This window comes from Lucilia cuprina, chromosome 5, assembly GCF_022045245.1.
Source record: "Lucilia cuprina isolate Lc7/37 chromosome 5, ASM2204524v1, whole genome shotgun sequence".
Classification (NCBI taxonomy): domain Eukaryota; kingdom Metazoa; phylum Arthropoda; class Insecta; order Diptera; family Calliphoridae; genus Lucilia; species Lucilia cuprina.
Window position 1 is genome coordinate 34,804,967 of NC_060953.1, and position 14,989 is coordinate 34,819,955.

Sequence of the window (14,989 nt, forward strand, 5' to 3'; positions counted from 1 at the left end):
CGAAAAAGTACCAAAAAGTCCCCTTTTATGGGTCCTCACTTAATCCGGGCCATACATACATAATTACATGTTTCTAGGTTCAATATTGTAGAAATTGCAAAAAGTACCCTTTGAACAACGAAAAAGTCCCCTTTTATGGATCCTCACTTAATCCGGGCCATACATACTTAATTACATGTTTCTAGGTTCAATATTGAAGAAATTGCAAAAAGTACCTTTTGAAAAACGAAAAAGTTCCAAAAACTCCCCTTGTTTGGGTCCTCACTTAATCCGGGCCATGCATACTTAATTTCATGTTTCTAGGTTCAATATTATAGAAATTTCAAAAAATACCTTTTGAAGAACGAAAAAGTACCAGAAAGTCCCCTTTTATAGGTTCTCACTTAATCCAGGCTCTACATACTTAATTTCATATTTCTAGCCAATAACAAAACATTAGTGCTGCTCTCGCTCTGCTACTCTTGCTCTGCTGCTCTTGCTCTGCTTTGCTTTTATAAACAAATTACAATAACAATATTTACAGTATTGTTATGTATTTTGTTTTTGTTTATTGCAGTTTCTGTCTGAGCATGAATAAAAAATCTAAATTTTATATGAAATTTTTAGAGGTTGTCTCGGTTTTTTGCTCATATCTCCGTTATTTATGGACCGATTTTGCTGATTTTAAATAGCGTTCTTGCCGGTCGTATGTCTGATAGAATTATGGAAGATTCGGATCTCGCAGATATCTGGGGTCTTCTAAAAACTGATTTCAACAAACATACAGACAGACAGACGGACAGACAGACGGACATGGCTTAATCATCTCCGCTACCTATAAGGATCCAGAATATATATACTTTATAGGGTCGGAAAATTATATTATAGAAATTACAAACGGAATGACAAACTTATATATACCCTTCTCACGAAGGTGAAGGGTATAAAAAGTAAAAAGTCGACACAGACTGGAGTTGAACTAAGTACTTTCTGTCCAAAATTTCTTTCCTTTGGAAGAAATATGAAAAAAAAAATCATAAAATCTTCAAACAAATATCTTTTTATCCTTTAATCTAGCTCGCAAATATTCCAGGACAAAATTTTTGAGAAAAAATTTTTTGAAAAAAAGTTTTTGAAAAAATCAAAAACTCTAAAATAGTCAAAAAACTCAAAAATAGTTGAAAATAGTCGGAAAAAGTCGAAAATAGTCAAAAAGTAAAAAAAAAGACGAAAATAGTCGAAAAAAGTCGAAAATTCGAAAAAACGTCAGAAAAGGTCGACTGTTTATAAAATTAAAAGTTTAAATGCCGAAAAATTGACTTTTCATAAAATGCAAAAAGTTGAAAAGACGACTTTTAACTAAATGCAAAAATTCGAAAGTCGGAAAGGCGACTTTTCGTTTCAAATATAGAATCCTTCTTTCCATAAACAAAATCGCCTTTTGTTTCTTGTATAATTCGACTCGTCCATGTACAAGCACTTTCTCGACTATTTATTCTCCTAAAATCGGTACAAAAACATTACTTAAGTTAACAAAAACGCAGATTATTATCCAAAGACGTAATCGGTAAACCATTTCTTCATTCACCTTTCTTATAACCGGAGCAATAAAAAGACCCAAACTCTGCAATATAGGCTACTAGTTAATGTGGTAGGTAGTCCCGAATGACTATAGTACTTGCAATGCTAATACCCTTGCCCCGATCGAAACATAAAATACAGGGCAACTATTTAGGTGAATTGACATAAAACTGACTCTCCACCAATGTAGAAATTGGTCTTCTGGTATACGGATAGGCGAGGCCTATATAACCCTTCATTTAACTCTCCTATACCAGAACAACACAAATTCCACCACTAGTCTTTAGCCGTCAGAATAGAGGTCCTGTAGCAATTCTCTATCGCGGGATTTCAATTACACCAAGATGAATGAAGTTAATCAATGTTACACTGTTGGACATTCCACCGATTCAAAAAAAAATTTCAAAACAATTTCTAAATGTATACAGAACATAGTGGAAAGTGATATACGAACCTCAGATGTGGCCGATCATATAAAAAGGATTATAAAGCCAAAAACCAGAAATATATCACAATTCTAGCTTTCGAGAAGTCTGTTCTATAACGAAATGTGTTAAATAAATTCTATTAAAAGTAGCGTTTATCTGATGTTTATATACATATTTTAAGTCAGCCATAAGGCAATTTCGTTGAAATTATTTCTAACGCCGAATGTGAAATTTAAAGAATGCTTTTCCATTAACTTCGCCCGTAAAAAGCTGCGATCTAGGTCATAAACACATGTTTATTAAACCGACTTAAACCATTTGATTTGTATGTATATATTAAAGTTTTATCTGTTTTAGTTAATTATCGATTTTATTATTTCACAGAATTAAATCTTCGTAATGCATCAAAATTGTTTATGATTTAAATCACATTTAGCCGTCTACTTATTAAGTTTAACTGTATTAGCCAATATATAACAGACTCGTAGACATTTTGTAATGAAACACAAGAAATTGCTTTACTTACGTTTTGGTTGTTACTTCTCCTTTTCTTACCGGATTAAGCTCATTTCCTGTCTATAAACATGGTACTTGCTCCTAACAAAAACAACTACAAAAAAACATACAAAAATTATATAGCATTTTTCTATACACTTTTATGTTGCTTTTTCCTTTAGGCTAGAGAACAGTAAAAATAACATACATTTAAAGAGCAACATACAAATGACCCTGGCACGAACTGAAAATAAGAATTCCAATATGAAGTTAAATATCTGATATATTACACAATATTTATGGTACATTTAGTGGGAAAGCAAAGTTATAAAATACAAATTGTGGAAATATATAGAAGTTGGGCTTTTACAAGGATTTTTTCTGTGTTTAAGGGGTATAAATAGTTAATAGACATACGACAAACACGAAATTTGTGTTAATTTATAAGAAAATAAGTAGCAATAAACAATATTATATTTAACAATTTTGTATGTATACTAAGCAAAATATAACGGTCATTCACGACTATTATGATACCGTAAATTGGAAGACATTAGTAGAATGGAGGCAAAATGTCTAGGTCTTATATTGAACTGATCTTTATAATTGTTTTCATGAAATTTATTCACAGTGCTTTTGTTTTTAAATTCGTTAACTTCCTCCATTTCCTTTCTCTTTATGGCAAGTACATTCGCTCTTTCGTTGAGGATTATTCTTCCAGATGTCGTTATATACATATACATATAAACTTCTACTGCTGAAAACTACAACTGCGAAGTTAGCATAAAGATTGATTAGACTGCAGTATATTTTGCAATGTAGGACCTTTTTATCTCCCAGTTAAGATCCATTCGGTTAGCATCGTATTGCAGTGGGTATTTCTTTTTATGTTCTGTTAGAACAGGATATTCTATCTGGGATCCCGACAAATTCTCTCTTTGGCGTGTTATTTGTATTAGCCTTGATGACGTCTCCTATGACCTCCATAAGAATTTTTATATCTAATAAACTCCTGTCTATGTCCACCATCATAGATAATGGTCGGACATGAGTTTTAGATATTATTTAATTTAATGTTCACATAAAAGTATCCAATAGTAACGTTTGACCTTTTATTAGATTCACAAAGTTTACAACGATAATAATCCCAATATACTGCCATCATTTGGCTAAAGCAGTTATTTTTCGTCAATATCCAATCCATTACAACAGGGGACCATAAATGTTGGCTACAATTAGTCTCAAGAACTTTTTTAAAACTTAACATTTAGCACTCGAGATCGGTCAAAACACACTGTATAATGTTGTTTAAGTTTATGAGTATTGACCTATAGTGGAACATGGACTCCTCATAAGACCCGTAATTAAATCGGCATTAAGATGGAATCCATTTTAATTAATTAGTACACATTAATCACTGTAAGTGTTCTCTTAGGAAACGACCATTATAGCAAGAGCTTTGTTAAAAGGGAATCATGTATTCGGGCAATCCGACTATACTTTCTTACTTGTTTTGATATACATATACATATATGTATATTTGTAACACACAAGGATACAACTCAACGACTTAACTTTTTATACAAATATACAAATATTTATATACTCACACACAGCTGAAGACGTAATCATACATCGAAAAAAACACACACATAAGAAGGCACAAAAACTAAATCGTTGGAAAAAAATATCCGCCAATAAATATTTTTTTTCTCTAGAGGCTCTTTTTCAATGAATAACAATAAGCAGCGAACATTGAATACGACAAACGACTAGAACGATTCAGTCAATTCAATTCATGACAGAAGTACGTACTCCATTCGATTCTCTAAAGGCAGACAAAAATCGTCAATATGCAGAGCACGTAGCTCAATGAGATTCATTGGCAGTATTGAACTTGTTAGAAGAACATTCGTTAGCTTGCAATATGATACGCGTTCAACAGAGTTGCTGGAGTGGTGGCATATTTGTACAATTGGCGAAATTATTTTTTGGAATGGAGAGGAGAGTAAGGTTTATATCTGCGTTTGTGTGTGTATATGAGAAAGCAAAGTGAAACTAAATTATTGGTTGGGGAGTGATTAGGCAGTGGTAGTGAGTGACTGGCGGTAGAGGTGTTGATGGTAAAGTTCGTTGATATTACAACGATTTATGGCTACAAATAATACTTAAGTGGTGGTATAAGTATAAGATTCCTTGGAAAGCATTTTTCCCTTCATCTCATATATACATGTTTGAATGGTATGTGTGTGTTAAAGAAAAAAAAAATAAATGTCTTTTTGCGTGGTAATCGTTTTCATTGTACACACAAATCCGTAAATTACAAATGAACAAAAGTGAAGTAAAGTTAAATAAAATAAAATAAACTTTAATACCATTAATAGTATTTAACGAAATGTACAATTGTTTGTTTTTTTGTGTTCTTTTCTTATTGTTTTTCTCCTCATTTTACGTGCATTGTTTTCGTTTTCAGCTTTTTTCAGGATTGAGATTTCTTGGGATTTCTTTTATATTTTACACAAAGAAATTGTGATTCCTATTTGTTGTTATCTATAAGGGAAGTACTACAAGTATCAAATGTGAAGAGGAAAATGTTATTAAAATCGATGAACAGTTTTTAAATATTTAAATCTTTAAATATTTAAAATCATCCTTAAAATCGTCACTTAGGTCCCATACAACATGACCCATAAATAACGCTTTGATGCTCATAACATCTTAAAGAGACATAATTTTCCGCAACTGCCCCTGCACAATGTTCGACTTTGAATGCGTAGTTAGCAAGTAAAGTTAATTTCTCTGTGGATTTATTCTATACGCATATGCGATAAATCCTTCAATATCTCCATTATATGTACCCACGCTTCTATAAAAGACCAGGACGCCTTAAGCGAATATATAAACTTTGACCTTATAAAATAATATAATATTGGCTGACTTTAATCTTGGCATTATCTTTCTACCTAAATTTGAAATTTACCTAAACGTTATAGGAATGATTGACTGTGCAGTGGCAAAGAACATGGTTATAACTCACTAGGAATCAGAATGATTGTATTATTATCACTATCTTGTCGTGGCTAAGGTTCGCACTCGATTAAGCAAAGTGAAAAACTATCGTTGCGAAACTGAAACGCGCCTATTTCAGTGTAAGAGTTTGGTAACCTGTAAAAAATGACTTTAGCTAAACTAAAGTCATTCAGACAAAGTGATGGGGTATTATTTGATCTGTACCTTTAACATACTGCTGGAGAAGGTACCTTGCGATGCTTCTGTTGTTGTAATAGCTAAAACTAAACAATAATCTAGTAGGGGGGTTCTACATCAATATACAGGCCCAAAAATTGGGCTACTTCAACTGGCGTCCAATAATATTTTTATTAATATTTCGTCTACAGAAATGATGGTTTAAAGCATTAACTTTCATGTATCTATTTATGAGACTGATTGGGGATTCGTAAATAGAAGGCTCCGATGAAGCTAGGATGGGTGACCCGATTAAAAAATGACCAGGAGTAAGAGCTACTGGCTCATTCGGATCATTCCGCATAGGACACAACGGTCTCAAATTATGACAACCCTCAATTCTTGCGAGAACCGTCGATAATTCTTCAAAGCTATATTTCACGGACTTAGCTTCTTTACGGAAATGAGGTTTGGTCAGTTAAATATGTGATGGGTGTTAAGGTCCCCATGACAAGAACTGGGTATATACATGCCCAGTAGGCATTGAGCGTGTTGCTCAATCCCGATCTTAGTTGTTCCAGAACTACTCTTATTATGGTCTACATATAGCTAATAAATGTACCCATGATAATAGTACGTGTAGACTATTATCATGGGTACATACATAGGTAGATGAGGCAGTCCTTAGCATTTTTGAGAAATAATCCTCAGAAGGATATATGGCCCTGTCTGCATTCATGGAGAATACCGACATCGAACGGACTGTTAACCCTATGAGCTATATGATAACGCTACATAGTCAAACGCATTAAATTACATCGATTATAATATCTCGGGCACGTTGTTTAAATGGATAACAAAACAAGAAAATCTTTAAAATATATTCCAGAGCAAAACTCAGAGGGCATTTATATTTTCTACAGTTATGACAGAAATCGGCGTTTTAATTGCTGTTAAAAAAAACAACTTTAATTTTTGTAGCTTTGTAACAATCTGTTTTTTGCGATTACCTTTGAAATAAAAAATTGCACTGTTTTCGGTATCAAATCCTGTTTATCAGAACCCGTCTTAACATATTTTTGAAATCTCTTGTATTTCTGGTGTGAATTAAATCAGGAATCGTTTGTTCATCAAAGATATTGAACCTTAAGTCGTTTAGCTAAAATTGCATTTTTTAAATCAGAAAGATTTTTGAATACTAATATATGTATAAAGGCTATCCTTCTCCGGTAACCGGCAACAAAAAAACTTAACAATATAAAAATAAACAACAACAGAAAATAGAAAGAAATGTAACTAACTAAATCTTAATATCGAATTACAAATAGAAACGAAAGTTAATCTTTTAAGTTTCGATAAGGAATGTTGATTTGATTTCATTACATTTTTTTTGAGTTGCGGGTCAAGCGAACGTGGTCGTAATTCAATTAGTTGGTATTTTTTTTAATTGACAATTTATATATTGTCCTTTTAATTAATTAACAATGTTGTTAATAATGTGCGTAGATCCAAAAGGAAACTAAAATAAAGATTAGAAGATTAAATAACACACATTACACAACATTAGACATACAAAAGAAGCACGACAGGTACTTTCTTCCTACACATAAGTACTAGTTTGCGTCAATGGAATCCATTTACTTGATTTGATTAATTTATTAGTTATAACGAAAATCTCTACACACAATTCCAACTAACTTTTATTATTTGAAAACTTTTAATTAGTAAAATTTATCATTCCACTGTTTGTCACTGCTCCATTCATTCATCATTACCAACTTAAATATTTTATCATTAAACCCCTACTATTTCTTTACTTACAGAATGGCAGAAAATTCACGAAATTCTAAATTATCTTCAAAAGACGATGAATGTACGTTTTCATGGAAACTATTTACGGGCTGGGATTTTATGATTGGTGAGTAGTAGTTTAAATAGTTTAAAGCTGAGTTTTCTTAAGAAAAATAAACAACTACAACTGCTAAGTATGTACTATACAAACATTCATTCCACTTTCTACTCGTGCCAAAATAATAGGTCATGCGGAAACAGCACATAATAGGATTGCATCCGTAGTAGTTGGTTTCAAAGAAGCTTTACTAGAAGAAGCCGAAAAGAAAAAGGATAAACGCAAGTAATTTTCATTTTACATTTTTACATTGTTGCCGCATTAAATTTATGGGAAATTGAATTTTCTTCTTTTCTTTAATATCTACGCTCTCGTCTTTACATTGGATGACAATAATGGTGCATTGTTGCTCGGTGACTTTAGTTGGCGCATTATTTTACAACGTATTTTAGTGAATATTTTAGTGATGACATTGTTAGCTGCTTCCGGTTATACTGTAGTAGCACTGGTTAATAAGTAAGTGAATGATGCTGTTGCAGAATTCTTTTTATTACACAAAAAAGAAAAATTAAGTTTTGCAGAGATTTTATTAGTTAAAGAAAATATAAGGAAGAGAAAGAATTTTGTTTAAACATTATACGATCTTCAAATAACTTTAAAATTTCTATAAGAAACTTTTGTAAAACTTTTATTAACACTAAGTATTTTTATCTAAAATTTGCAGATCTGAAGAGCTGGCTCGTCAGGATAATTGGATCAGTAGAAATGCTGTAAATGTAACCATGACTTTGCTTTCATTTTTTCTACCCATGATATTTGAAGCTTTAGGTCTCTTTGAGAATTGGCATCCACGGCAACAATTAAGACTTCAATTAGCTAGGTAAATTTAGCAAAATTTCAATAGCCCCAAAACCCCCCCTCAAACTAATGCAATTATGATCTTTTTCAACAGAATCATGATATTGAATTTATTAAATTTATATTCGCTGATGTTCTCGTTCATTTATAAAATCAATAGTAAAGAAAAGCCTTTAAGTGATTTGAAAATAAAAAATGATACTGCAGCCATGGAATTAGCTAAATTAACTGAATTTTGGCAGGCATTCACAGCAATGACCACAACGGCGCCAAATGAAATTTCATTTTCAACAGAGGATTTATCGACCACAACAACAATGACTACTGATGCAATTACCGATGCAGTGATAACAACCACAGCTGCGGTCATATCGAAAGTTAGATGTTATAACATAACTGTCAAATGCTCAAAACCCTGGAGAGTTACAACGAATTTTCCCTCAACCGCAGCAGCGGCAGCCACAACGACATTATTGTTATTAAATTTAACAACAACCATGATACCGACGACCACAATGACAACGACAACATTAACAACAGAACAAACGACACCTACAACATGGACACCAATGTCAACAACAACAACAATCGAACTAACAACACCTCTGACCACAGAATATACCACAACGCCAGCGACTACCACAACATTTTTACCCACCACCACAACAGATACATCCTATGATTATGAAGACACATCCATGTCCACCACCGAGGAAGTTGACCTATTTAGTTATTCACCCTCATCAGTACTCAGTTCGACTACAACTGAAAATCCTGAAAATGATTCTCAGTTTGAATATTATGACTATTTTGCCGGATTTGAAATAAATGATCCCAGTTTGGTAGATTTCAATGATGTTGGGGAATTGGATACTAGGAATAAAAGAGATTTAGGTGAAATGGATTATCAGGAGTCATCCTTGGAGAATGATGTTTACAAAAGCCCTCAGCAGTTAAAGAAGACAAAATCAAAAGATAAAGAGTCTAGCAGCAACAGTAAGAAAGTTAAACGGGAGCCAATTGATGGTAAAGGACCAGATCCACTTTCATTACAACTTCTGCAAACATCAAAGTATAGCCGAAGAGAACGTTATACAACCCTATCTACAGTACAAGCAAGTCCCATAACCACTACCGCTAACCTGGCTGGTATAACCTCTACAACCAAAACTAATGATGGTACAACTGATCCAATCACAACGGGTAATGATTTTACTTCAACCTCTCCCACAACAGAAATAGACACAGAAATGACAGAAACAACAACAGCAGGCAAAGCATTATTGTGGGAACGTAATGAACTTTTAGACAAAGTTGCCGCATTTTTCACAACCTCAACACAAAAACCCATTGATGAAGATTCAACCACTATAACGCCCACTCCACCAACAACAAGTACCACCACAAGGCAACAAGAGGATGAAATAATTGAAAATAACATACCCACTACCCCTTTTTATATTGCAAATCAGGACATAGGCCAGACATCATTCTACGAATGGAGTGAAATTGATGATGGAAATTTTGAAACATGCATTCGCACCGTCTGTGATGATGACTTTACAACAATCTCAATGTCGACTGATTTGGATGCCGCCACAACAATGGCAACGATAACAACAACTGAACTCACAATTTATCAGCAATATATTAAAAACTTAACAAACATTAAGAAGACCTTTAAAGAAATTGAACATAATTTAACAACAATGTGTTGGGAGACATCGTTGGGTCAGGAATTGTCCAAGGTCATTGTGTTCGATGGGGTGAGTAAGAAAATGTTAATTTGAATTAAATGAATTTATTGTTTTAACAAAAATACAACAATCTGATAAAAGTGTGACTTCAATTTTAGATTAAACTAGGTTTAGATCCTTAGTCTGACAAACGTAATTACGTAAGTTGTTTAGACTAAGCTAATTCTTCCGAACGATATAAAACTATCAAACATGTAGCTATCCATTACTTTAAGCTCTTTCTAATTCTGTACTATGTAAGGAACCTCATCTCGAAAACTTAGTTCAAAATCTCAATCTCACTTGTGTCAAAGTTCATTATGTCTGTGAAAGCTAGCTAAGCTAACTTTTAGTATATTTTTAAAGCGAGATTTGTCGATCACATGATTTCGCCTAGTCCTCATAGAAGTGACCATTAGAATACTTTCAAAATACACATAAAAATTGCGAAACAATCGCAATTTATGCATTCAAAAAATTAAATTACATAATATGTCGGATATCGAGGCACTTTTTCCTATCCCCCACATAAATTATCCTTCAGATAGTTGCTTTAACGTGAGTACTAATCATAACAAAACTCGGCAGTGTCATTAAAAGTTCCATAAAACTAAGTTTTGTTGATTTTTGTTGACATAATAGAACATTTAACGTAATTTTGAGACCAAAGGCCAAATATGGGTACTTTTGTATGAGGGCTAGGCGAAATGGATTGATTTCTAGACCAAAGACTACAATATGGACTATAGACTAGACTATAGACTAGACTATAGACTAGACTATAGACTAGACTATAGACTAGACTATAGACTAGACTATAGACTAGACTATAGACTAGACTATAGACTAGACTATAGACTAGACTATAGACTAGACTATAGACTAGACTATAGACTAGACTATAGACTAAAAATTCATATTTTTACTCCCACAATTCATATTTTCCATTTGCTTTAAATGTAATTTATCAATTTTGCCATCAAAAGCAAGTAAATCGTTTAGAATTTTAGTGTTCCTCCTAACAAGTTTACAACTTGTTGGGTGGAAGATATAAATATCTATACAAATTCGTCTATCTATCCGTCCCTCCCCGTTCTGTCTATTAGCATAACTGTTTATATGTAGATGTTGATGTAAAACAAGCTGTCACAAAAATTTAACAAACAAACCGTTAAAATTTTCTCATCAATTTTTTCGGTTATATTCTTCTATTCATTTGGCAAGAGTCAGTAAGTGTATTTTTTTCTATCCTTTAGGTTATACTTATGGCTTATAAAGCTTGTTTTTTATTCTTTAAAAATTTCTCCCTAAAAATATTCTTCGAAAAGGCGATAAGAAATAACGCCAACATTTATACAATATATATATTTTTAGAAAATAATAAAGAGGGTTATTTTATCTCAATGAAAATGTTGTTTAACAATCGCAACAACACACAACAATGACAAGAGCAGCAGCAGCGAAAACAACAAAAATGCTAAAGAGTAAAAATGAAATTTGTTTTTCAATATTTCAAGAATTTTTTAGCATTGATATGTAGAAATTGCAAAAGTTTGTTGCTTAGAGCTGGGTATGAGAATCATTTATATTTTACGCATAATTTGGCAATTTGTGGATTTATATAAAATGTTTTTTGGAAAAAATATTGTATTGACTTTATCAAGCAAAGGAAAGTTAAATGTGTAGACAGGCTCGAAATGAAATGAAATTGATAAAAATAGAAAGTGGTTTTATGCTTTATTTAAAGAATCATTAAAGTATTTTTCTTTTATATACATTTTTTTTGCAAAATTTAAATTTATTACTTTTTTTTAACGAATGAATTTTATGCTTCATGTAATTTTAAGTGAAAATTTACATAGTGATTTGATTGCTGATGCCATGGGCTTAGCTTTAGTTAAACACACCAACTTTGTTTGACTTTTAAGAATTCTATATAAATTTTTCCATATCTCTTGTATGGTGTGACTAACTCTTTCATCATTTCAAAAAATCTCCTTAAATATGTTTAAAAGGACATATACTGACATACATATTTTTATTAATTATACTTTGCCGCTAATAGAGAAACATATTGAGACCACTTCTAGAGTGTTTGTACATACTGTGCATAAATACTGTTGAATTAAATTATGCTACTAGTTTCTTAATTTGCTTTTTATACTCGTATCTAATTTTCCACTATATTTTTGAGCACATAGGATTTAGTTTTTATTCACAGCACGTTATGATACCTACATACTACATACATAGCTACACTCATTGAAATTTTATGCCACTTTCTCCACATGAACCACAAAACATGTTTGCACAGCTACAGGAGTAGAAACAAAGCCAATTTATTATAACGGATGAAGTCGACTAATTAAGAGTACTTTATTATTTTCTAATTTCCAAAAATTTCCCTAAATAAATATAGACATAAATACCTGCTCCCAATTATAATGTGGATGGGAAAAGCAAGCCCCTGAGGGTATGGGGATATATAGGAGGAAGTTTGTTGTTATTTTTTCGTTCTTCAAATAATATTTTTATAATATGCCTAGCAAAATAAGAACTTCCTAAGAAGTGAAAAATAAGTAGAATTTACTCCATGGATATACTGAAAAAGACCTGAAGAAGTTATGATTTTACCACAGACTTGCCATAGAAGGGACCTTACACCACAATAGTAATTAGTGTTTGTGGAGTACACCGATCAACTTAGAATCATTTTCTAAGTAGATTTTGACATGTTCTTCCGCCCGCCTTTCCGTACAGGCCACAAGTTTCAAGATATTTTGATACAATTTATACCAAACATGTTTTTATTAGAGGGATAAATCCTATTGAAAATGGTTAAGATCGGCTCATTATTTTACCTAGTTCCCATACAACCGGATCTCCCGATTTAGTCTTTTTATGCCATAATTACTTCAAATTTACTATTATCTCCCCAAAAATAAGTTCTATAAATGACACCGCCAATTTTTGTAATGATCTACATGCAGAGAAAAAACATGGTTTGACATGGTTACTATAACTAAACTATGTTCACTGTAATAATATATTGTTATCAAAAACATATAATTGTTATTTTAATAAGATTTAAACAATATTGTTGTTAATGTAAACATTTTCATCTTCATGACAATTATAAATTTGAGTATGTTTCACTAAAACATGATTATTGATAACTAAATAATGGTAACAATAAAAACATTTTATGTTATTGACAATCATTTAAACTTACAAATAACCATTATATGTTATGTTGTTATATGTCTGCTGGTACAACAACCTCTCACAGTTGACCCAAAATCCCACATAAACCTTTCATAGAAAATTATTTTTTTATTAATAAATTGCTTAAGGAATTTATACCTGCGAGAAAAATTTTAACAATCATGCTCAAAATTATAACAATAGATCCAAAATTTCCCATAGCCCCCACACAAAGGTACATATTCTAGGAAATTAATAATTACCTCTCACAAATTTATCGGTATTAACACTATTTTTTTTATAAAGAAATATAATATGAACAGAAATATGCAATATACATATATATAAAACAATATTTTTTGTATCGGTCCACAATTGATTATAGCTCCCATATGCGGTCCACTTTTGAAAATCACATATTTCATTAATTGATAAAGCTATCAGGGAAAAATGGCCTTGAATTTGTTTTATACATACACTAGCTATACCCAATGTGCTTTGCTACCCTAAAAGCAAAAAAACCTACTTACACATGGGAGATGTCAGTCGTCAATTTTTCCGAATTTAATTAATATTGAAGAGGTCAATCCTCCCATTGAAAGTCCGCTAGAACTCTAACATACTATGTACGTATATGTATGTACCATATATAAATATATTAAATAATTGTCCCTTATCGTATGTTAAACTTAAACTACTGACTCTACAACCTCGTTTCTAAAGAATATGGAAATAAATACGTAAATATGCATGATTTTGCATGCCATATTTTACACGAAAATTCACATAGTTTTAACATCAAAAGGATCTACTTTAACTATGCATACATAATACAATGTATGAAATTCATAAAAAATAATGTATAAATGTGTGAATCATATGTATAAGTATATTTATAAACTTACTACTCTTATTTAAATCATACAAAAATCCCGAGGCAACAGACATGTTTGCGGTTAGGAAATAATACTCAAACCCCAAAAACCACTTGACTTACATTCAGTTCCATTGCGAAAAAAAATAAACACGACAAAAGAAAAATGTAACGCTAATTTACGCATGAACACGAAACAACTTTCTGTTACACATTGTTTTTGCACAAGTGGATTTTGTAGATGTTTGGAGCTTGAATTCCCTATTATTGTTTTTAAAATTTTTTTATACAATATTATTTTATAACAAATAGAATTTTAATGTGTCTTGCAATAATAAAATAACTTTATAATTTTATTTACTAAAAACATCTATGAGAAAAAAGAGACAACATCACTAGACATTGGTTAGTTAAAATAGAAAATATATCAGAAAGCCAGACAGCCGTGTGGACATAGTACTGGTACTATTTACAAAACGATTTTGCATTTGTATAAAATTTTGAATATTTTAAAGACTTTTATAATGAAAACTTGGTTCTTTAATTTGCTTAACACTTACCACAAAAATGTGCTTCCAAATGAAAAATGTGCCTTCACCAACAAAACGGAGGTACGAGGGTTGTACAAGTTATCATAAAACAGGAAATATTACCATATTTAAGTAGTTAAAACAATTTAAAGATAAGATTATTGTAGGTAGATAGATAGATAGATAGATAGATAGATAGATAGATAGATAGATAGATAGATAGATAGATAGATAGATAGATAGATAGATAGATAGATAGATAGATAGAT

The 14,989-nt window shown here is 31.7% G+C and overlaps 1 protein-coding gene across 1 annotated transcript in view; it reads left to right on the top strand.

Annotated features, from left to right (window-relative positions):
- LOC111688673 (transmembrane channel-like protein) overlaps positions 1-14,989 on the top strand; it is a 29,719-nt gene that overhangs the window by 7,166 nt on the left and 7,564 nt on the right. Inside the window, exons 7-11 of the mRNA XM_023451173.2 lie at positions 7,493-7,587; positions 7,707-7,803; positions 7,942-8,034; positions 8,243-8,398; positions 8,471-10,142. Of these exons, the coding sequence (XP_023306941.2) occupies positions 7,493-7,587; positions 7,707-7,803; positions 7,942-8,034; positions 8,243-8,398; positions 8,471-10,142 (2,113 nt within the window). The remainder of the gene's footprint in view (positions 1-7,492; positions 7,588-7,706; positions 7,804-7,941; positions 8,035-8,242; positions 8,399-8,470; positions 10,143-14,989) is intronic.